Source organism: Lissotriton helveticus, chromosome 2_2 (assembly GCF_964261635.1).
Source record: "Lissotriton helveticus chromosome 2_2, aLisHel1.1, whole genome shotgun sequence".
In the NCBI taxonomy this organism is placed as follows: domain Eukaryota; kingdom Metazoa; phylum Chordata; class Amphibia; order Caudata; family Salamandridae; genus Lissotriton; species Lissotriton helveticus.
Window position 1 is genome coordinate 29,481,681 of NC_136060.1, and position 23,206 is coordinate 29,504,886.

Here is a 23,206-nt window from a genome sequence, read left to right on the forward strand (position 1 = left end):
AGTGAGGGTGAGGATGAGTGAGGGTGAGGGGTTGAGGGTGAGTGAGGGTGAGGGTGAGTGAGGGTGAGGCTGAGGGGTTGAGGGTAAGTGAGGGTGAGTGAAGGTGAGGCTGAGGGGTTGAGGGTAAGTGAGGGTGAGTGAGAGTGAGGGTGAGTGAGGGGTTGAGGGTGAACGGTTGAGGGTGAGTGAGGGTGAGGGTGAGGTGTTGAGGGTGAGTGAGGGTGAGGGTTTGAGAGTGAGTGAGGGTGAGGCGTTGAGGGTGGGTGAGGGTGAGTGAGGGTGAGGCTGAGTGAGGGTGAGGGGTTGAGGGTGAGTGAGGGTGAGGGGTTGAGGGTGAGTGAGGATGAGGGGTTGAGGGTGAGTGAGGGTGAGGGGTTGAGGCTGAGTGAGGGTGAGGGTGATTGAGGGAAAGGGGTTGAGGCTGAGTGAGGGTGAGGGTGAGGTGTTGAGGGTGAGTGAGGGTGAGGTGTTGAGGGTGAGTGAGGGTGAGGGTGAGTGAGGGTGAGTGAGTGTGAGTGAGGCTGAGGGTGAGTGAGGGTGAGTGAGGGTGAGGGTGATTGAGAGTGAGTGAGGGTGAGGGGTTGAGGGTGAGTGAGGGTGAGGGGTTGAGGGTGAGTGAGGGTGAGGGGTTGAGGCTGAGTGAGGGTGAGGGGTTGAGGCTGAGTGAGGGTGAGGGTGATTGAGGGTAAGGGGTTGAGGGTGGGTGAGGGTGAGGGGTTGAGGGTGAGTGAGGGTGAGGTGTTGAGGGTGAGTGAGGGTGAGGGTGAGTGTGGGTGAGGGTGAGTGAGGGTGAGTGAGTGTGAGTGAGGGTGGGGGTGAGTGAGTGAGGGTGAGGGGTTGAGGGTGGTTGAGGGGTTGAGGGTGAGTGAGGGTGAGGGGTTGAGGGTGAGAGGGTGAAGGTGAGGGTGAGGGGTTGAGTGTGAGTGAGGGTGATTGAGGGTGAGGTGTTGAGGGTGAGTGAGGGTGAGGGTGAGTGAGGGTGAGGGTGAGTGAGGGTGACTGAGGGTGAGTGATAGTGAGGGTGAGTGATGTGTTGAGGGTGAGGGGTTGAGGGTGAGTGAGGGGGAGGCTGAGGGGTTGAGGGTGAGTGAGGGTGAGGGGTTGAGGGCGAGTGAGGGTGAGGGCGAGTGAGGGTGAGGGGTTGAGGGTGAGTGAGGGTGAGGGTGAGTGAGGGTGAGTGAGGGTGAATGAGGGTGAGTGAGGGTGAGGGTGAGTGAGGGTGAGTGAGGGTGAGGGTGATTGAGGGTGAGTGAGGGTGAGGGTGAGTGAGGGTGAGGGTGACTGAGGGTGAGTGAGGGTGATGTGTTGAGGGTGATTGAGTGTTATTGAGGGTGAGGGGTTGATGTTGAAATTTTTTTTTTAATTAAAATGTCGGACGCAAAGCGCCACCTTAACGCTACCTACATTTAACAGGTTAGCGTTGTAGTTTTTTTTAATATTTCCTACCGTTACGTCTTTTTTTTGATTGACATATTTTTTAGCCAATCGGAGCGCTACGTTTTTGACGTCGCGTTCCGATTTGCATACGTAATCGGTGGAATTCTCCAGAACATGGAGAATAGCGGGATGCGGAAGGCGTGTTCCTGTTCGTGTGCTGTTGGTGCGTCGTATGATAGGTAAGAGATTTCCTCGACGTGTTTTTTTAATCTAATTTAAAGTAGTATTGATAGTATGCATAAATTAGTTAATAATTATGAGTGTATTTATATAAATAGTGACATATTTTGTTAGCGATTGTAATTATTTTAGTTATTTATGTAATTTATATGTAAGTAAGTGTTTTTATTTACTACCTATAGTATGTTTAAGTTAACGAATGAATAGGAGTGTATTTTTAATAATGTTGACATTGTATTTTTTTGTTTGTAATATTTCGAAATGAATATTATGTAATGTAATTAAAGTCTTGTTTTTATTCTTCGATATGTAATGTATTTATTTTCGTAAAGTGTTATGTAATGTATTATTAGCAGTTGTTTGTTATTTGACGTACAAGAGCTGTTCTTTGAGTTTCTAAGTACTCTTTTCGCCATGAATATTGTACACTTCAAAAGTATTAATTGTATTACGAGTTGTTTTGTGAAGCTAAGAGACATATGTAATGTTTATTGATGATGTTAGCGCTGAATCCAAGTTGCGTAATATGTTTTTTATATTTGATGTAATTCCGTGTGATGAACTGCTATTGTTATATGCCTACGGCTTTTTGTGTAACTCGTGACAATTGTGTTTAATCCGTCCCATTTACGGGATGAATAGTGCTTGTTTATTACCCAAGTTAAAAATAGGCTGTTTTACTTTTGTGTTTGTACATCCTCGTCCTCGCATCCTGACAGATATTTCTTCGTTCTTTTGTTGGTGTTATTTTGTCCGAATATTTTTTGGTTTGGTGACCTGAAGCTTGATAAACATCATTGCATGCTGTAGCTCACATTTGGGAAGTAGATTTTGTGTGTAACGTATCTGATGCACGACTACGTTTTGTCCCCTTTGTTTTTAATTGCGTGCAAAAATTTGTTTTTGTCTCAGAAAATGGCATAAAACTTATGTATCTGTTAAATGCACAATCATTTCTTTGAATAGGGTGGAATAGGAGGCTATTTTTTGAGTCTTTACTTATATTGTGTTTTGTTTACTTTTATTTGATTGTTTATTTGGCTGGTGCATTAGGATGGCGTATTTTTACTTTGGTTGTTATTTTCTAGGATGTCTTTCTGTTGCGTATCTTGAGGGTGTATTTGTAGGGTGAATTAGGCTGTTAGTTTATTAGGGTGAATTAGGACTCAGGATTTCTATCTTGGAGTTAGAGTGTGGATTAGGATAGTTTATTTCTATTCTTCCTGAGGGTGAGTGAGGGTGTGTGAAGCTGAGGGTGTGTGACGGTGTGTGAGGGAAGCTTGCACTGCTGCTGTCGGTGCTGTATCCTGTTCCATGTGTAAGGGAAGCTTGCACTGCTGCCGCCTGTGCTGTACCTGATCTATGTGTGAGGGAAGCTTGCACTGCTGCTGCCTGTGCTGTACCTGCTCCGTGTGTGAGGGAAGCTTGCACTGCTGCTGTCGGTGCTGTACCTGTTCCATGTGTAAGGGAAGCTTGCACTGTTGCTGCCTGTGCTGTACCTGCTCCGTGTTTGAGGGAAGCTTGCATTGCTGTTGCCTGTGCTGTACCTGCTCCGTGTGTGATGGAAGCTTGCACTGTTGCTGCCTGTGCTGTACCTGCTCTGTGTGTGAGGGAAGCTTGGACTGTTGCTGCCTGTGCCTCACCAAGATTTGTGTAAGTAAATGGAGATGGAGGGAGAGAGTTGGAAGAGAGAGTGAAAGAGGCAGAAACGTGGAGAGTAAAAGAAAGAGCGAAGGAATCTGTAAGCTGAGAGATGTGGCATAACAGAAGGCTTGGTAGTGCGGGCACAGCTGCTTGGGGTATCTGCGAGATTTGTGTAAGTAAATGGAGAGTGGGGAGAGAGTTGGAAGAGAGAGTGAAAGAGGCAGAAACGTTGAGGAAAAGAAAGAGCGAAGGGATCTGTAAGCTGAGAGATGTGGCATAACAGAACGCTCGCTAGTGCGGGCACTGCTGCTCGGGGTATCGGCGAGATTTGTGTAAGTAATTGGAGAGGGAGGGAGAGAGTTGGAAGAGAGAGTGAAAGATGCAGAAACGTGGAGAGGAATAGAAAGAGAGAAGGGATCTGTAAGCTGAGAGATGTGGCATAACAGAACGCTCGCTAGTGCGGGCACTGCTGCTCGGGGTATCGGCGAGATTTGTGTAAGTAATTGGAGAGGGAGGGAGAGAGTTGGAAGAGAGAGTGAAAGAGGCAGAAACGTGGAGAGGAATAGAAAGAGAGAAGGGATCTGTAAGCTGAGAGATGTGGCATAACAGAACGCTCGGTATTGTGGGCACTGCTGCTCGGGGTATCACCAAGATTTGTGTAAGTAAATGGAGATGGAGGGAGAGAGTTGGAAGAGAGAGTGAAAGAGGCAGAAAAGTGGAGAGTAAAAGAAAGAGCGAAGGAATCTGTAAGCTGAGAGATGTGGCATAACAGAAGGCTTGGTAGTGCGGGCACAGCTGCTTGGGGTATCTGCGAGATTTGTGTAAGTAAATGGAGAGGGGGGAGAGAGTTGGAAGAGAGAGTGAAAGAGGCAGAAACGTTGAGAGGAAAAGAAAGAGCGAAGGGATCTGTAAGATGAGAGATGTGGCATAACAGAACGCTCGCTAGTGCGGGCACTGCTGCTCGGGGTATCGGCGAGATTTGTGTAAGTAATTGGAGAGGGAGGGAGAGAGTTGGAAGAGAGAGTGAAAGAGGCAGAAACGTGTAGAGGAATAGAAAGAGAGAAGGGATCTGTAAGCTGAGAGATGTGGCATAACAGAACGCTCGCTAGTGCGGGCACTGCTGCTCGGGGTATCGGCGAGATTTGTGTAAGTAATTGGAGAGGGAGGGAGAGAGTTGGAAGAGAGAGTGAAAGAGGCAGAAACGTGGAGAGGAATAGAAAGAGAGAAGGGATCTGTAAGCTGAGAGATGTGGCATAACAGAACGCTCGGTATTGTGGGCACTGCTGCTCGGGGTATCACCAAGATTTGTGTAAGTAAATGGAGATGGAGGGAGAGAGTTGGAAGAGAGAGTGAAAGAGGCAGAAACGTGGAGAGGAATAGAAAGAGAGAAGGGATCTGTAACCTGAGAGATGTGGCATAACAGAACGCTCGCTAGTGCGGGCACTGCTGCTCGGGGTATCGGCGAGATTTGTGTAAGTAATTGGAGAGGGAGGGAGAGAATTGGAAGAGAGTGAAATTTGCAGAAACGTGGAGAGGAATAGAAAGAGCGAAGGGATCTGTAACCTGAGAGATGTGGCATAACAGAACGCTTGGTAGTGCGGGCACTGCTGTTTGTGGTATCTGCGGGAGGGTAGGCCCTATCACGTAGTTGGGTCATTCACATCACTACACGGAGTTTTGTTTTCTTTAGCACAATGTTTTGATCCCCTTTACTTTTACGGTTGGCAACTGCTGATGATGATAGAGTGGGGAGTCAAGCGAGTACCAGTTTGACATATCCTCCATGGTGGTTGCTCCCGTGAGGCGTTGCCAATCCCCCTCCCCCTTTTTTCACTAGAAAAGGGTTGAGGGACGGTGAAGTACAGCACCAGGGATTAATGGGCACACACACATATGGCTTTAGGAATGTATAGTTCAAAGTAAATGTGACAATAGACACTGAACATAGTAGTAGGAGCTAACACATCCACTACTAGGCTTATCTCAATTTATAGAAAGAAAGGGATAGTTCACCTTGCAATAAGGTCAGGCACATTGTTCAGAGCTGCCTGTGCTGTACCTGCTCCGTGTGTGAGGGAAGCTTGCACTGCTGCTGTCGGTGCTGTACCTGTTCCATGTGTAAGGGAAGCTTGCACTGCTGTTGCCTGTGCTGTACCTGCTCCGTGTTTGAGGGAAGCTTGCATTGCTGTTGCCTGTGCTGTACCTGCTCCGTGTGTGATGGAAGCTTGCACTGTTGCTGCCTGTGCTGTACCTGCTCTGTGTGAGAGGGAAGCTTGCACTGTTGCTGCCTGTGCTGTACATGCTCCGTGTTTGAGTGAAGCTTGCATTGCTGTTGCCTGTGCTGTACATGCTCCGTGTGTGATGGAAGCTTGCACTGCTGCCGCCTGTGCTGTACCTGATCTATGTGTGAGGGAAGCTTGCACTGCTGCTGCCTGTGCTGTACCTGCTCCGTGTGTGAGGGAAGCTTGCACTGCTGCTGTCGGTGCTGTACCTGTTCCATGTGTAAGGGAAGCTTGCACTGCTGTTGCCTGTGCTGTACCTGCTCTGTGTGTGAGGGAAGCTTGCACTGTTGCTGCCTGTGCTGTACCTGCTCCGTGTTTGAGGGAAGCTTGCATTGCTGTTGCCTGTGCTGTACCTGCTCCGTGTGTGATGGAAGCTTGCACTGTTGCTGCCTGTGCTGTACCTGCTCTGTGTGTGAGGGAAGCTTGCACTGTTGCTGCCTGTGCCTCACCAAGATTTGTGTAAGTAAATGGAGATGGAGGGAGAGAGTTGGAAGACAGAGTGAAAGAGGCAGAAACGTGGAGAGTAAAAGAAAGAGCGAAGGAATCTGTAAGCTGAGAGATGTGGCATAACAGAAGGCTTGGTAGTGCGGGCACTGCTGCTTGGGGTATCTGCGAGATTTGTGTAAGTAAATGGAGAGGGGGGAGAGAGTTGGAAGAGAGAGTGAAAGAGGCAGAAACGTGGAGAGTAAAAGAAAGAGCGAAGGAATATGTAAGCTGCGAGATGTGGCATAACAGAACGCTCGCTAGTGCGGGCACTGCTGCTCGGGGTATCGGCGAGATTTGTGTAAGTAATTGGAGAGGGAGGGAGAGAGTTGGAAGAGAGAGTGAAAGAGGCAGAAAAGTGGAGAGGAATAGAAAGAGCGAAGGGATCTGTAAGCTGAGAGATGTGGCATAACAGAACGATTTGCAGAAACGTGGAGAGGAAAAGAAAGAGCGAAGGAATATGTAAGCTGAGAGATGTGGCATAACAGAAGGCTTGGTAGTGCGGGCACTGCTGCTTGTGGTATCTGCGAGATTTGTGGAGAGGGGGGAGAGAGTTGTAAGAGAGAGTGAAAGAGGCAGAAACGTTGAGAGGAAAAGAAAGAGCGAAGGGATCTGTAAGCTGAGAGATGTGGCATAACAGAACGATTTGCAGAAACGTGGAGAGGAAAAGAAAGAGCGAAGGGATCTGTAAGCTGAGAGATGTGGCATAACAGAAGGCTTGGTAGTGCGGGCACTGCTGCTTGGGGTATCTGCGAGATTTGTGTAAGTAAATGGAGAGGGGGGAGAGAGTTGGAAGAGAGAGTGAAAGAGGCAGAAACGTGGAGAGTAAAAGAGAGAGCGAAGGGATCTGTAAGCTGAGAGATGTGGCATAACCGAACGCTCGGTATTGTGGGCACTGCTGCTCGGGGTATCACCAAGATTAGTGTAAGTAAATGGAGATGGAGGGAGAGAGTTGGAAGAGAGAGTGAAAGAGGCAGAAACGTGGAGAGTAAAAGAAAGAGCGAAGGAATATGTAAGCTGAGAGATGTGGCATAACAGAAGGCTTGGTAGTGCGGGCACTGCTGCTTGGTGTATCTGCGGGCTTTTTGTAAGTAAAGGTAGAGGGAGGGAGAGAGTTGGAAGAGCGAGTGAAATTTGCAGAAACGTGGAGAGGAAAAGAGAGAGCGAAGGGATCTGTAAGCTGAGAGATGTGGCATAACCGAACGCTCGGTATTGTGGGCACTGCTGCTCGGGGTATCACCAAGATTAGTGTAAGTAAATGGAGATGGAGGGAGAGAGTTGGAAGAGAGAGTGAAAGAGGCAGAAACGTGGAGAGTAAAAGAAAGAGCGAAGGAATATGTAAGCTGAGAGATGTGGCATAACAGAAGGCTTGGTAGTGCGGGCACTGCTGCTTGGGGTATCTGCGAGATTTGTGTAAGTAAATGGAGAGGGGGGAGAGAGTTGGAAGAGAGAGTGAAAGAGGCAGAAACGTGGAGAGTAAAAGAAAGAGCGAAGGAATATGTAAGCTGAGAGATGTGGCATAACAGAAGGCTTGGTAGTGCGGGCACTGCTGCTTGTGGTATCTGCGAGATTTGTGTAAGTAAATGGAGAGGGGGGAGAGAGTTGTAAGAGAGAGTGAAAGAGGCAGAAACGTTGAGAGGAAAAGAAAGAGCGAAGGGATCTGTAAGCTGAGAGATGTGGCATAACAGAACGATTTGCAGAAACGTGGAGAGGAAAAGAAAGAGCGAAGGAATCTGTAAGCTGAGAGATGTGGCATAACAGAAGGCTTGGTAGTGCGGGCACTGCTGCTTGGGGTATCTGCGAGATTTGTGTAAGTAAATGGAGAGGGGGGAGAGAGTTGGAAGAGAGAGTGAAAGAGGCAGAAACGTGGAGAGTAAAAGAAAGAGCGAAGGAATATGTAAGCTGCGAGATGTGGCATAACAGAACGCTCGCTAGTGCGGGCACTGCTGCTCGGGGTATCGGCGAGATTTGTGTAAGTAATTGGAGAGGGAGGGAGAGAGTTGGAAGAGAGAGTGAAAGAGGCAGAAAAGTGGAGAGGAATAGAAAGAGCGAAGGGATCTGTAAGCTGAGAGATGTGGCATAACAGAACGATTTGCAGAAAGGTGGAGAGGAAAAGAAAGAGCGAAGGAATATGTAAGCTGAGAGATGTGGCATAACAGAAGGCTTGGTAGTGCGGGCACTGCTGCTTGTGGTATCTGCGAGATTTGTGGAGAGGGGGAGAGAGTTGTAAGAGAGAGTGAAAGAGGCAGAAACGTTGAGAGGAAAAGAAAGAGAGAAGGGATCTGTAAGCTGAGAGATGTGGCATAACAGAACGATTTGCAGAAACGTGGAGAGGAAAAGAAAGAGCGAAGGGATCTGTAAGCTGAGAGATGTGGCATAACAGAAGGCTTGGTAGTGCGGGCACTGCTGCTTGGGGTATCTGCGAGATTTGTGTAAGTAAATGGAGAGGGGGGAGAGAGTTGGAAGAGAGAGTGAAAGAGGCAGAAACGTGGAGAGTAAAAGAGAGAGCGAAGGGATCTGTAAACTGAGAGATGTGGCATAACCGAACGCTCGGTATTGTGGGCCCTGCTGCTCGGGGTATCACCAAGATTAGTGTAAGTAAATGGAGATGGAGGGAGAGAGTTGGAAGAGAGAGTGAAAGAGGCAGAAACGTGGAGAGTAAAAGAAAGAGCGAAGGAATATGTAAGCTGAGAGATGTGGCATAACAGAAGGCTTGGTAGTGCGGGCACTGCTGCTTGGTGTATCTGCGGGCTTTTTGTAAGTAAAGGTAGAGGGAGAGAGAGAGTTGGAAGAGCGAGTGAAATTTGCAGAAACGTGGAGAGGAAAAGAGAGAGCGAAGGGATCTGTAAGCTGAGAGATGTGGCATAACCGAACGCTCGGTATTGTGGGCACTGCTGCTCGGGGTATCACCAAGATTAGTGTAAGTAAATGGAGATGGAGGGAGAGAGTTGGAAGAGAGAGTGAAGGAGGCAGAAACGTGGAGAGTAAAAGAAAGAGCGAAGGAATATGTAAGCTGAGAGATGTGGCATAACAGAAGGCTTGGTAGTGCGGGCACTGCTGCTTGGGGTATCTGCGAGATTTGTGTAAGTAAATGGAGAGGGGGGAGAGAGTTGGAAGAGAGAGTGAAAGAGGCAGAAACGTGGAGAGTAAAAGAAAGAGCGAAGGAATATGTAAGCTGAGAGATGTGGCATAACAGAAGGCTTGGTAGTGCGGGCACTGCTGCTTGTGGTATCTGCGAGATTTGTGTAAGTAAATGGAGAGGGGGGAGACCGTTGTAAGAGAGAGTGAAAGAGGCAGAAACGTTGAGAGGAAAAGAAAGAGCGAAGGGATCTGTAAGCTGAGAGATGTGGCATAACAGAACGATTTGCAGAAACGTGGAGAGGAAAAGAAAGAGCGAAGGAATCTGTAAGCTGAGAGATGTGGCATAACAGAAGGCTTGGTAGTGCAGGCACTGCTGCTTGGGGTATCTGCGAGATTTGTGTAAGTAAATGGAGAGGGGGGAGAGAGTTGGAAGAGAGAGTGAAAGAGGCAGAAACGTGGAGAGTAAAAGAAAGAGCGAAGGAATATGTAAGCTGCGAGATGTGGCATAACAGAACGCTCGCTAGTGCGGGCACTGCTGCTCGGGGTATCGGCGAGATTTGTGTAAGTAATTGGAGAGGGAGGGAGAGAGTTGGAAGAGAGAGTGAAAGAGGCAGAAAAGTGGAGAGGAATAGAAAGAGCGAAGGGATCTGTAAGCTGAGAGATGTGGCATAACAGAACGATTTGCAGAAACGTGGAGAGGAAAAGAAAGAGCGAAGGAATATGTAAGCTGAGAGATGTGGCATAACAGAAGGCTTGGTAGTGCGGGCACTGCTGCTTGTGGTATCTGCGAGATTTGTGGAGAGGGGGGAGAGAGTTGTAAGAGAGAGTGAAAGAGGCAGAAACGTTGAGAGGAAAAGAAAGAGCGAAGGGATCTGTAAGCTGAGAGATGTGGCATAACAGAACGATTTGCAGAAACGTGGAGAGGAAAAGAAAGAGCGAAGGGATCTGTAAGCTGAGAGATGTGGCATAACAGAAGGCTTGGTAGTGCGGGCACTGCTGCTTGGGGTATCTGCGAGATTTGTGTAAGTAAATGGAGAGGGGGGAGAGAGTTGGAAGAGAGAGTGAAAGAGGCAGAAACGTGGAGAGTAAAAGAAAGAGCGAAGGAATATGTAAGCTGAGAGATGTGGCATAACAGAAGGCTTGGTAGTGCGGGCACTGCTGCTTGGGGTATCTGCGAGATTTGTGTAAGTAAATGGAGAGGGGGGAGAGAGTTGGAAGAGAGAGTGAAAGAGGCAGAAACGTGGAGAGTAAAAGAAAGAGAGACGGAATATGTAAGCTGAGAGATGTGGCATAACAGAAGGCTTGGTAGTGCGGGCACTGCTGCTTGTGGTATCTGCGAGATTTGTGTAAGTAAATGGAGAGGGGGGAGAGAGTTGTAAGAGAGAGTGAAAGAGGCAGAAACGTTGAGAGGAAAAGAAAGAGCGAAGGGATCTGTAAGCTGAGAGATGTGGCATAACAGAACGATTTGCAGAAACGTGGAGAGGAAAAGAAAGAGCGAAGGAATATGTAAGCTGAGAGATGTGGCATAACAGAAGGCTTGGTAGTGCGGGCACTGCTGCTTGTGGTATCTGCGAGATTTGTGGAGAGGGGGGAGAGAGTTGTAAGAGAGAGTGAAAGAGGCAGAAACGTTGAGAGGAAAAGAAAGAGCGAAGGGATCTGTAAGCTGAGAGATGTGGCATAACAGAACGATTTGCAGAAACGTGGAGAGGAAAAGAAAGAGCGAAGGGATCTGTAAGCTGAGAGATGTGGCATAACAGAAGGCTTGGTAGTGCGGGCACTGCTGCTTGGGGTATCTGCGAGATTTGTGTAAGTAAATGGAGAGGGGGGAGAGAGTTGGAAGAGAGAGTGAAAGAGGCAGAAACGTGGAGAGTAAAAGAAAGAGCGAAGGAATATGTAAGCTGAGAGATGTGGCATAACAGAAGGCTTGGTAGTGCGGGCACTGCTGCTTGGGGTATCTGCGAGATTTGTGTAAGTAAATGGAGAGGGGGGAGAGAGTTGGAAGAGAGAGTGAAAGAGGCAGAAACGTGGAGAGTAAAAGAAAGAGAGACGGAATATGTAAGCTGAGAGATGTGGCATAACAGAAGGCTTGGTAGTGCGGGCACTGCTGCTTGTGGTATCTGCGAGATTTGTGTAAGTAAATGGAGAGGGGGAGAGAGTTGTAAGAGAGAGTGAAAGAGGCAGAAACGTTGAGAGGAAAAGAAAGAGCGAAGGGATATGTAAGCTGAGAGATGTGGCATAACAGAACGATTTGCAGAAACGTGGAGAGGAAAAGAAAGAGCGAAGGAATATGTAAGCTGAGAGATGTGGCATAATAGAAGGCTTGGTAGTGCGGGCACTGCTGCTTGGGGTATCTGCGAGATTTGTGTAAGTAAATGGAGAGGGGGAGAGAGTTGGAAGAGAGAGTGAAAGAGGCAGAAACGTGGAGAGGAAAAGAAAGAGCGAAGGAATATGTAAGCTGAGAGATGTGGCATAACAGAAGGCTTGGTAGTGCGGTATTGCGGTCACTGCTGCTCGGGGTATCGGCGCGATTTGTGTAAGTGGGTGACTGAAGCAGAGTGGGTGAATATATATGTCTGATGCTTGTGGAATTCTGATGCTTGCATGTCTGCTGGGGTGCAGGGTCAATACAAGTCAAGCTCTAAGTTGGTGTGTGTCAGAACTGGTTGCCTCGGGGCCAACGAAGTCTGTTGCGAGGCGTGGGGGGCAGCCTTTGATGTGCGAGAGAGCTGCCGTGAAAGAAGTAAACAGCAGGCATGTAATTAGGGGGGAGGAGAAGTCGCGCTGGGGTGAATGGAGGGAAGGCAGAGAAGGGGAGGGGGATGAATGCGAAACGGCGGGCAGGGGAGGGGGTGAGCGGCATGAGGGTGTGAAAGCAGCAGTGGCCTGGAGTGCGGCTAAGATAACTGAAGAAACGCGACACGGCAGGCAGGGGAGGGGGCGGAGCGGGGGTGTGGGAGGAGTGCGGCTGAGGGAAAATACATGCAAGCAGGCGGCTGGGGGCATGTGCACGTGCTTTTAAGCTCAATGCACATGCGCATTAAGCTTGTATTTCACGGGCACTGCAAGGAATCGCCACGATTCCTTGCAACTTGGTTAAAGACTGTTTAAGCCCCAATAGTCTCGCAAGCTCGATGCGCATGCGCATCGACAGGCGAGACCTAAAACTGATAAACAAATTTGTAGAACAGCCGAAAGTCAGTGGAGGAAAACCAAAACCGACAAAGTTCGTAGGAACTACAGACAGTTTCACCTTAATTACATAAAAAACGTTAAACTGGCAATAAATCCGTACTTAACTTAGTGGATAAACAATGCAGCGCACTCCAGCAAGGAACTATATTAAATATTGAAAGAGTTCACATCCACTCAAGTTGAGCAGTCTTCCATCCTTCCAACTCAAGAATGGGTAGATTCAGTATCTTCCTTCTTTGACAATAAAATCAGAACCATTTATTCATCTTTCCCCCACTACGACACAGATTATCATCAGCAAATTAGTAGCATGTCCATGTCACTCCCACTGTCAGAAATAAATGATGTGCCCTTGCTGTTGGAATTTGAACCCCTAACCGTCACTGAAGTGTAGGTTGACCTAACCAAGATTAAGTCGAGTTCCCTGGTTGACCCCCTTCTGCCCCGCTCTTGTTCAAAAATGATGCCCCAACTTGCAAATACACTAACTGCAATCATCAATATGTCATAAGAGCAAGCTAAAGTTCCCACTAGATGGAAACATGCCCAAGTCAAATCTATTCTTAAAAAACCTTCGGCTGACCCTGATCTACCAGTTAACTATCGTCCCATCTCATTGTTACCTTACTTTGGGAAGGTATTAAAACATCTAGTCAACAAACGCCTCACTGCCTATCTTGAGAACATGGTCTCCTGGATCCCTCATAATCGGGTTTCCGCGCCGCTCATAGCACGGAAACTGCAGTTGTTGAGATCACTGATAACATCAGGCTCACACTGGATAAAAGAGAATCAACAATGTTTGTTCTCTTGTACCTGTCCTCAGCCTTTGATACCATCTCCCACAGTATCCTGAAACATCGACTGTGGGAAGTGGGAATCAGAGGGAAGGCCCTAGATTGGTTTGAGAACTATTTAGCTGACCGCTCTACCACAGTTCTCGTAGACTCTATAGCCTCGTGCATTCGACCAGTCAGTGTAGGTGTCCCACAGACCAGTCAATGTAGGATTCCCACAGGGCTCCATTCTTAGCACCATGTTGTTTAAGCTATATTTAACACCTTTAGCTGGTATGATCAGATCATATGGTTTTGAAACTGTCATATGCCGACGACACTCAATTGGTTGTCACCTTTGTTCCTGATTACGTCGACACACACTCTTGTTTCAAAAACTGTATGGTCCAGGTAAACGATTGGATGGGTAACAATAAATTACAACCAAATGGTAGCAAGACCGAGATCATCCTGTTACCTCTAGCAGTTTATGAAGTATGTGACCGTGCTACTATCAATGTATATTTATGGTTCTAATATTGTCGCTTTTCACATGCTTTGAAAGGTTGGGGTTGTCTTGGTTGTTAAACCCCTCTAAGGGGCACTGAATGCACTTGCAATACCAATAAAAATGATTTATGAAAAAAATGACCTCATCAACGGCAGCTGTCAATGAATACTTCCTTGATGGCAAATAAATAATGTTTCATACCACTGTCTCCAGATGCACAAGCCGAAGGGCTCCTCCTGTCTATCGACCTGGCAGTTAGTCACCGTTCACTGTATAAACTAATTACAACGATGACTCGGTTTTATTTGCAGCCTCTACATTCTATTTTACAATGCCTGGGATGGCGTATGCCATACAGCCACCAGAGCGCACCACAATGGTAATATAGGTACATTTCTTGAATAATGATGAACATAAGTCAGCTACTACTTTTCCTTACCCAGGCAGCAGAATGGCCACAATTGCGGTAACAGGTTTCGGCCACACTCTGCGAGGTCTTTGCCCAACTGCCTAATCGCGCGCACTTCTGCAGTTTCATAACTTTTGCAAAATAAGTTGTCGCCTGTTGTTGATCTGGTGATGGTTTGGAACATTGTTCCCCCGAGCTCTAGTTGTCTTTTATACTGTGTATAACATTTAAGAAAGACTACAGCGGATTAATAGGCAGTCTTATACTGTGTCAGTGAATGTATTCCTTCATATAGTCCCTTTCTTTAGACTCACTAAGGAAGTTGGGGGGGGGGGGGGGGAGGGGGTGATTGGATTCCAGGGTTGCTTTTGGTTGACTATTCTGTAGCCATCTGTTTGGTGTTAACTGGGTCCTAACGAAGTAATATTTATGCAAAAATATTTTACTATGCAGAGGAAATGACCTTTTGATGCCTTAAACCCCTAGGTGTCCTAGAGCTTTGTGAAAGCTATACATTAGAAACAAACCTACAGAGAACATATTTGATATGCCAATAACTGGTACCTAATTCTAAAAGAAGTATATGGCGTTGGTGTACTTGGTCACTTTTTTCGTGTCTAAATAATTCAAAACTGTATTTTCTTTATAAAGGATGTACATGTGTTTGCATTGGAGAGAGAAAGCAAAGACGTTGGACAAAGAATTTACCTTGTGACTTCGTATACTGAACTCTGGTTTTATTATAAGTGAGTATTTTCTAATAAAATATCTTAGTATGAAATAAATGTTCTTAATTGTTAGGAAATATACAGCATCCAGCTTAAAATAATTGCAGATATTATTCTATCAAACCACAATGAATGAGTGCTCTTTGACGCCATTAAACACAAAGGCAGCTTTCTCCAGTATTGACTTTTATAATTGAGATATATTATAATTTGATTGAATATAGTCAGTTCAGTTTTTTCTCCAACACACCTTGCTTATCTTTTATCAGTTCTTCTCTGGTGATTGTAAGAAAAGTTGTGATACTAATAGTCTCATAGTATAGTACCAATAAGTGAGACCAAGTTGATTGTCATATCCCTTATACAATTTTACTGATAGGCCATTTATTTCCATGGCTTTCCCTCTTGCTAGGCTCCTAACAGTCATACTGATTTCAGTTACCACAAGTTCAAGCAGCAGCACTGTTCTGATTGGATATTCCAAATCTGTTAATTTCCCGGGAATTCAATTGCTGCAACTTCCTTACAAATCATGTCCCACAATCCTACACTTTAATGCTTCCTATATATCTGGACAGCTGAGTGTGAGTGGCCAGATGGTTTCACGTGAACGCTCAGCGGTGTGGCACGTCATCCAGCGTGCATCAGGCCTTCTGAAAAGTCTGGTGCTGAGAGTAAAGAACAAGGTGGATATCTTGACTGCCTGGTGACTCTCGGGAAAGTATGTGCTCTGTTGCCACATGCTGTTGATATCAGCTGAGAGTCACGAGCTCTTCCCCTCCCCTCTCTGCCTCTTTCCGACCTGACTCCCCAGAGCTGCTCTAAAACATGCATTTCTTTCCTGTCTCAAAACCAAATTATTGGTGTTGCCCTAACTTCTTAATTTTTAAAACGCCCGTTTAAGATAAAGTCAAGAATAGGCACGAATTTGGGCGAAATGGGAACGAAAGTTCTTAAAAACTTCAACCATGTGCTGGCTGCCTTTCTTCAACGTATGGGGATACAGAAAAAAAGTTGTCTGGAAAGTCAATAAGGGACTACTGGGATATGGTAAGGTGCCTCTTGGTCCTGAGACAAAAGTGGAAGCTAATAAAAGAAAGCCCCGTTGAGCAGGGGGTTAGTTCTGGAGAAACCCCAACACTAAGAATATATGATGGCTTAAATTACCTTTTCGAGAGGAGCATGAAAAGAATCCAGTGGCACCTTCCACCCATCAGTCGATATTTTCAAGATACCATAACGGATACAATGTCACCAAAGTGTTATCGCCCAGATGGAGATCATAGAGGTAGCTGCGACGGAGCACCAGCAATGGTACATCAAAGTTCGGCACAAAAACACAGTTATGTCTTGACCACTTAGTCTGAAACACCAATGCCCCGCAGGCTCTCCTATACCCAGCAGAATCATAAGAGCCTGTGAAAGTCACAAGCTCCTATTTGAACATTTGCATGGGCAACCCCTGCTTTTGTATATTTCTCGCTTTGCAGCCATCCACCAATCTAAAAACTTGAAGGTTACCTTGCTGCCTCATAGTCTGGTTATGTCGCGTCTGGCTACTACCAATCCAATATCTCAATGTAGTTTTTAAAAAATATTTGGGGGGTGGATGGTCTTCCCGGAAGACCAACACCATATCTCTGGCATTCCATCTTAGACCACTGAGTGCCTCTTACCCACTGTTCGCCAGCACTCAGCACTTTCAGGCATTACCAGCACGTATGAAAGAAGGTCCCCACCATACTACTGCGCCTCAATCATGGCTCTGACTACATACAGCCACACAGTGAGAGTTGCTTTCTAGTGCGATGGATTCGGTGTAAAAACCTCTGCTGTATCAGCTATCCTAGGGCCCTATTTGCCTCCTCATAGTCTGGGTCCCCTAGGGAGCCTGAGTCTACCTCCCATTTAGCTTTCACCTTGCCATTTCATCATTTGAGTTGTTAGAGTATTTTTCTATATTTGCAAGATCGCTTTATTGAAATAACATTTTTATAGTGCATGGCTACCCGGAGGCATCCCAGGGCTGATGGCAGCAGTAGTGTGGAGTTTCACCAGTCATGGGAAAAGCGAAGTTTTCAACAGTTTGAGAAAAGCTAGGTGGTTGGTTTCTACACGTAAGTGGGGAGGAAGGGAGTTCCAGAGCCTGGTAGTGTTAAAAGAGAATTGCTGACCCCCACTTCTGGTTTTCCTAATCCAAGGGACGATGACAAGATTCATAATCTTGGAGCGAAGGTGTCTGTTGGGCGGTAGGACTGGATGGTGCTATGAAGAATGGCGGGGCCTGTTCCAGCTAGAGTCTTGTGAATAATGCATAGGGCTTTGAAATGAACTCTCTCTCTGACTGGCTGCCAATGGAGTGATCTCAAGGCTGGTTTGTCTGAAAGATGTTTAGGAATGATTAATAGAAGTCTAGATGCCCAGTTTTGTATAGTCTGAAGCTTGGAGAGAGTAGCAGCGGGGGCACCCAGATAAAGGGTGTTTGCATAGTCCAACCGGGACAGGATAAGGGCCTGGACCATAATTTTTCTTGCCTGGAAAGGAAAGAGGGGAAGCACCTTCTGAATCATTTTCAGGATACCATAGCACGTGGCTGCCGTCTTCCGTGCTTGTACCTTAAATGTAAGGTCTTGGTCGATCCAAACACCCAGGCTTTTTAGCTGGGTCTTGGGGGCTAAGCCAAGAGAGGTCTGCCAGATTGTGTTTAGATCCAATGGAGAACAATTACCCAGAATCATGACTTCACTTTTTTCCCCATTCAGTTTCAGGAAGGACTCGTTCATCCAGTTGGCGATTTCTTCCAAGCTTGGATGCAGACTGGGAGGGGAGCTTTCGACTCTATTAAGCCTAATCACAAGTTGCGTGTCATCTGCATAAGTGTCTATGTGCACTCCAAAAGGTGATACCACCTCTGCTAGGGAGCACATGTGAACGTTAAATAAGGTGGGACTCAGGGAAGATCCCTGAGGTACTCCACAACAGAGGGGCATCTGCTTAGAGTTCACCTCATTGTCAAAGACCTGGAAGGATCTATTACTCAGGAAAGACTGTAACCATGATAGAGCAGTTCCAGTAACACCCAGTTTTCTGATTCTGTGGACCAAGATGCAATGGTTTACTGTGTCAAAGGCCGTGCTGAGGTCGAGGAGAAGGACCACAGCGGTGCCTCCAAAGCCCACTATCTTTCTTGACTCTTCTACTACTGAGAGCAAAGCCGCTTCTGTTCCCTGGAGAGGACGGAAACCTGTCTGGGACCGATGGAGAAGTTTGTGAGTCTCTAGGAATGAGGATAATATCGAATTGAAATGTTTTTCAGCAATTTTGCTGACTCCTGGTAGCAGAGATATGGGGTGATGGTTTCCCAAATTAGAAGGATCAAGCCTAGGTTTTTTTTAAAGTGCCTTTACCATGGCTTCCTTCCATAGGGGAGGGACCACTCCAGAAGAGAATAAGATGTTAATCAATTCTAAGATGACAGGGGAAACAACACTTGCCACCTGCCTCAGTATCTTTAGAGGGGCAGGATCTTTGGGTGATCCACTTTTTACCTGAGTCAGGAGGCTTTCTAACACAGGCATTTCCATCACCGAACTAGTGTCCAAAGAGGGCTGATTACTACAGGGTGGAGGGACAATGCACAGTCTTTAATAGGGGGAAATGAGTTAATAATATTTTTAATTTTTTTGAAGAAGAACTCCGCTAGGTTGTTACACCGTGCACCTGAGGTATCCGGGATAACTGGTGGAGGGGGAACTCTGGAGAGAGTTTTGGCAATATAAACAATCTCACGGGCGAAGTTAGTTGCTGATAAGATCTAATCTGATTTCGGCTTTCTATAGATTAATGGTTTTTCTATATTTAAGTTTCCTGTCAATCGAGAAGTTTTTCCTCCAATGTCTCTCAAGCTTTTTGCAAGTTTGCTTAAGGCCCCGACGTTTGGCTGAGTGCCATGGCTTCCGGTTACTTCCTATTTTCGATTGAGTCCTTTTTACAGGAATGAGCGCATCTAGTGATTTTTGAAGTCAGTTGTTAAAATTATCATTGGCCATGACTGCATTCGAAGAAGACACCGGTCTGGTATCTTCTAGTATTGTGGTCCAGTGTTCAATTGACAATTTAGACCAGGGATGTACTTTTGAGTAGATGGGTGTCGTGTGTGGGACCATGTGGGAAGGTACCCATGTAAAAGGTATAAGGAAGTGATCTGACCATGGGACAGAGGTGGGTTTCTCTCCCTTTAGGTCCTCCGTATTTTATTTGAGAAGATGGGATCTAAGATGCCCCTTTATGTGGGTGGGCTCGCTGACTTTTTGTATGAGTTGAAAGGCTGCTAGATCCTCAGTAAGTTTGGTTGTCGACATCTGTAGAGGGTCATCAAAGTGGAGTTTGAAGTCTCCCAATAGAGTGAAATTGGCCGAAGTACTAGCCAGATTTGCTGCCAGGTCGGGTAAGGAGTTACAAAATTCCACTGAGGGACCCGGGGTCGATAGATTAATATACCCAAGAAAGTGAGCGCTGGATTAATATACCCGAGAAAGTGAGAGGGAGGTGTGTATGTGTGTGTGTAAGTGTGTGTGTGTGTAAGTAAGTGTGTGTGTGTGTGTAAGTATCCAAGACCTACTTAAGGCGTGCTACTCTTAAAATGAAATACCAGTATTTGTAAACCATGAACCCCAGATTCCAACGTCCATCGCCCTGGCCGCTGTGCCACACCTCTTCCGCACAAATGCACAAAGTTTCCATTACCGCTGTACCCCAAATCTACCAAATCGTTGAAGCCCTAAGTAATTTCATTTAATTAAGTTTGGCTATCCCAGAGACGGGTTTCCATTGTGATGACACCCTGCCAGCCATCAAACATGTAGTGAGTGAGTGGTGTGCCACGCCATTCTCACAATCCTTGTGGTTTCCAGCATGTGTGATGGAGTCCACTCTGTAAATAAATGCTGGGTACCCTATAGTTTCCACGGCACCTCGTCGATTCATAAAGCAGGTTCACCTAGGGGAAAAACACTTAGTTGTTTAGCACCGCCAGCTAGGAAGGCCAGAAGTATTTTTTTTTATATTCATAAGTTAATCTCCTTAACATACCCCTTTGTATAGCTCAACCAGCGATATTTGTGGGGCTCTCCGTCCCAGAGAACAAGAGGGAGTAAGTATTCTATCTACCTCCGTGAAACACAGAGGTTACATAGAAAGGCTTATTCTGCAAAATTAAGCACAGTTTATGGCTCATTGGCGAGAAACTCAACGATTTGGTGGGGTGGGCTCTTCCTTTATCTGCATTTTACCATTTGCCCGTTGACTAATTTATTGTAACTCTGGAAGTGTAGAGTCGTTGCCTCCCTCTGCAGGGAGGCAATCGCAGTCTTTCTTTCACCTCAGCAAATTCACACATTTTTTTGAGCCAGTCACCATGAATTCCACCTTTAAGTGTGCTAAAACGCCTAGCACGATCATTTCCCAATCTTTCCACATAAAGGGCCCCTTAAAGATGGGGCCATCTGTGCCTCCAGACTTTCTGCAGCTGACTCGATCGTTGGCCCGACAATCACAAATTTGCTAGCATTCGCGACAAGAATTTGCAATTCTATTAAGGACACGGAGGCGAGGATTATGCTTCTCAAACTTTACTGCATCAACACAGCAGCCAATGAAAATATATTATTTTCTCAAGTAAACAGTAAATTACTACATTTCCCATGAACACCATGGTTATAGGCACGCCCCCACAGTCCATAAGAACCCCCAGCGTGCACATCACATCCTCTTTCTTTGAGGCGATAAGTCCATAACGTGAACCAAACAAACAGTCCATAACATGAACCAAACAATCCTCCAACGTGGAAGAAGAACTTCAGGTCGTCATCTCGACGTCAGTCGTCTGTCAGTCCGACTTCTTATCCGATCCTGAAATAAAGGAAACAACACCACCGTAATCCTTGCATAAAAGGGTGGGTAAGCTTAATACATACAGTACATTAAGCCGGGTGGGATAATCCTCGCCTCCGTGTCCTTAATAGAATTGCAAATTCTTGTCGCGAATGCTAGCAAATTTGTGATTCTATGGCAGGACCGGAGGCTTCAGATTATGCTAGTTTAACGCTGATTAAATACCACAGAAGTAATGTCTCCCACCGGCTTGTAATAAAACGTCTTAAACGTTGAATCAGAGGACCAATCTGCACAATGCATAATATCTTGGATACTGGATCCTAAACCATACGACTTGGACGCCATCGCGCCTCTAACTGAATGAGCACCAAAAACATTCGTATCAACACCAGCTTCCTTCATAATGAACCGAAGCCATCTAGCAATAGTGGCAGCCGCCACTGGTTTAAAGGGCTTCTGAATAGCAATCAATAATTGTGAACAGCCCTGCGGCCGCAAGGCCTTTGTACATTCCTCGTAGGTCTTCAAACAATGGACCACACATAGTTTTTCATTGTCAGGAAAAGCATTATAAGATATATGTCTAGACATTGTTTTAGTACGGCCCGTAATATGAAAAGAAACCCCTTCCGGGGTAAACACTCTACCTGTTACGTCGAGAGCTCTGACATCTGAAGATCTTCTGCAAGAGGACAGACAAAGCAACATGGCTAGTTTAGCCCACAATTGCTTCCTGGACAGGAGAGAATTAACCGGCCATCTGTCGAGCAAAGAAATAACCACCGAGACATCCCACAAACCTGAATATTTGGGTTTGGGAGGGTTGGCCACCCTGATGCCTTTCAACAACTTACAAACAACCGGGTGCATGCCTACTGGTCTACCATCCACCAGGGCATGCCCCGCCGAGAGGGCTGAGCGAAAGTTGTTGACTGAACGATACGCCAGGCCACTTGCCGCCTTCTCGGAGAGGAAGTTCAGCACTTGGGGTAATCCTGCCCCCACGGGATCCAGACGTCGTCCCACGCACCAATCCACCCAGTTCTTCCAGGCAGCGGAGTATCGCTTCCTGGTGGAAGGTGCCCAAGCCTGCTTGATAAAGTCAGCAGCCTTGTCCGAAATTCCTGGCATTTGCCACTGTTCCCTGAAAGCCTCCATGCCATCAGGGATAACCTGCCCTCCAACAGCAACGGGTGCTGTTCCTGACGAGGGCCCTGCAACAACCACTTCAAATCCGGCAGTAGCCGGGGGCGGTCGCAGCTCCACTGTAACAACTTGGGAAACCACGCTTGTGATGTCCACCACGGAGTCACCATGACAATTTCCGCCGCTTGCCGTAGCACATGAGTCATTACTCTGGGAATCAACAGAAAGGGGGGAAATGCATACTGGGTCCCCTCCGACCAATCTTGGAGAAAAGCGTCCGTCGCTTCTGCCATCGGGTCCGGTCTCCAGCTGAAGAACCGGGGAAGTTGATACGTCAACCTGGAGGCGAACAGATCCGTCTGAAAAGGACCCCAAATCGCCTGTAACCAGAGAAAGACCTGGGGAAGCAGCTTCCAGTCGCTGTAATCCCTCAAGTGTCTGGAATGCCAGTCCGCCACGTGGTTGGCTTGACCCGGGATGTACTCCGCTATGACCGAAATCTGGTTCTGTAGACAGTACTGCCAAAACTCCTTGGCCATCTGGACAAGAAGAGACGACCTCGTGCCGCCCAACTTGTTGATATACCTCACTGCGGACACATTGTCCAGGCGCAGGAGGATGCAACATGATGTCTGCTTCGGGGATAACGTGCGGACCGCGAACGATCCTGCCAGTAATTCCAAACAGTTTATGTGAAGTTCCAGATCCTGAGACGACCATCTGCCGCCTGTGGAAACCTCTCCACAGCGCGCGCCCCAGCCCCATCTGCTGGCGTCTGACTCGATTACCACATCTGGTCGCGACCCGAAGATCGCCCTGCCGTTCCAGGCATCCACGTGGCCTAGCCACCACTGGAGCTCGTGCCGAACTTCGTCCGTAAGCGGGACTGAGTCCGTATACGAGAGACCCTTCTGAAGGTGTCTGATCTTCAGACGTTGGAGGGCTCTGTAGTGCAAAGGACCCGGAAATATCGCCTGGATAGAGGACGCCAGGACTCCTACAATCCTGGCCAGTGTTCTGAGCGAGACCAACTGCCTGTCCAGCAGTTTCCTGATCTCCTTCTTCAAGTCCCTCAACTTCGCCTGTGGAAGAAGCAGCTGCGCCGTGAGGGAGTTGATCGTGAACCCCAGAAAGTCTATTACCTGAGTCGGGGTCACTACTGACTTCGCTAGATTGATCACAAACCCCAGTCCGTGCAACAAGGAAGTAGTCATGGTCAAGTGTTGCTGTAACACTGACCGGTCCTGCGCCATGATCAGAATGTCGTCGAGGTAAATGATCATGCGCACACCCCTCTCCCTGAGGAAGGCCACCACTGGTTTCATTACCTTGGTGAAACACCAGGGAGCCGAGGAGAGACCGAAAGGAAGAGCTAAATACTCGTACCACTGGCCGCTCCACTGAAATTGCAGGAACCTGCGGTGTGGATGAAAAATCGGAAT

General features: G+C 47.1%; 2 protein-coding genes across 2 annotated transcripts in view; one reads left to right on the forward strand and one right to left on the reverse strand.

Annotated features, from left to right (window-relative positions):
• The window catches only part of CASP3 (caspase 3), a 350,335-nt gene that overhangs the window by 324,466 nt on the left and 2,663 nt on the right, over positions 1 to 23,206 (reverse strand). The window lies entirely within an intron of this gene.
• PRIMPOL (primase and DNA directed polymerase) overlaps positions 1 to 23,206 on the forward strand; it is a 390,575-nt gene that overhangs the window by 58,399 nt on the left and 308,970 nt on the right. Inside the window, exon 3 of the mRNA XM_078678013.1 lies at positions 14,647 to 14,741. Within this exon, the coding sequence (XP_078534139.1) occupies positions 14,647 to 14,741 (95 nt within the window). The remainder of the gene's footprint in view (positions 1 to 14,646; positions 14,742 to 23,206) is intronic.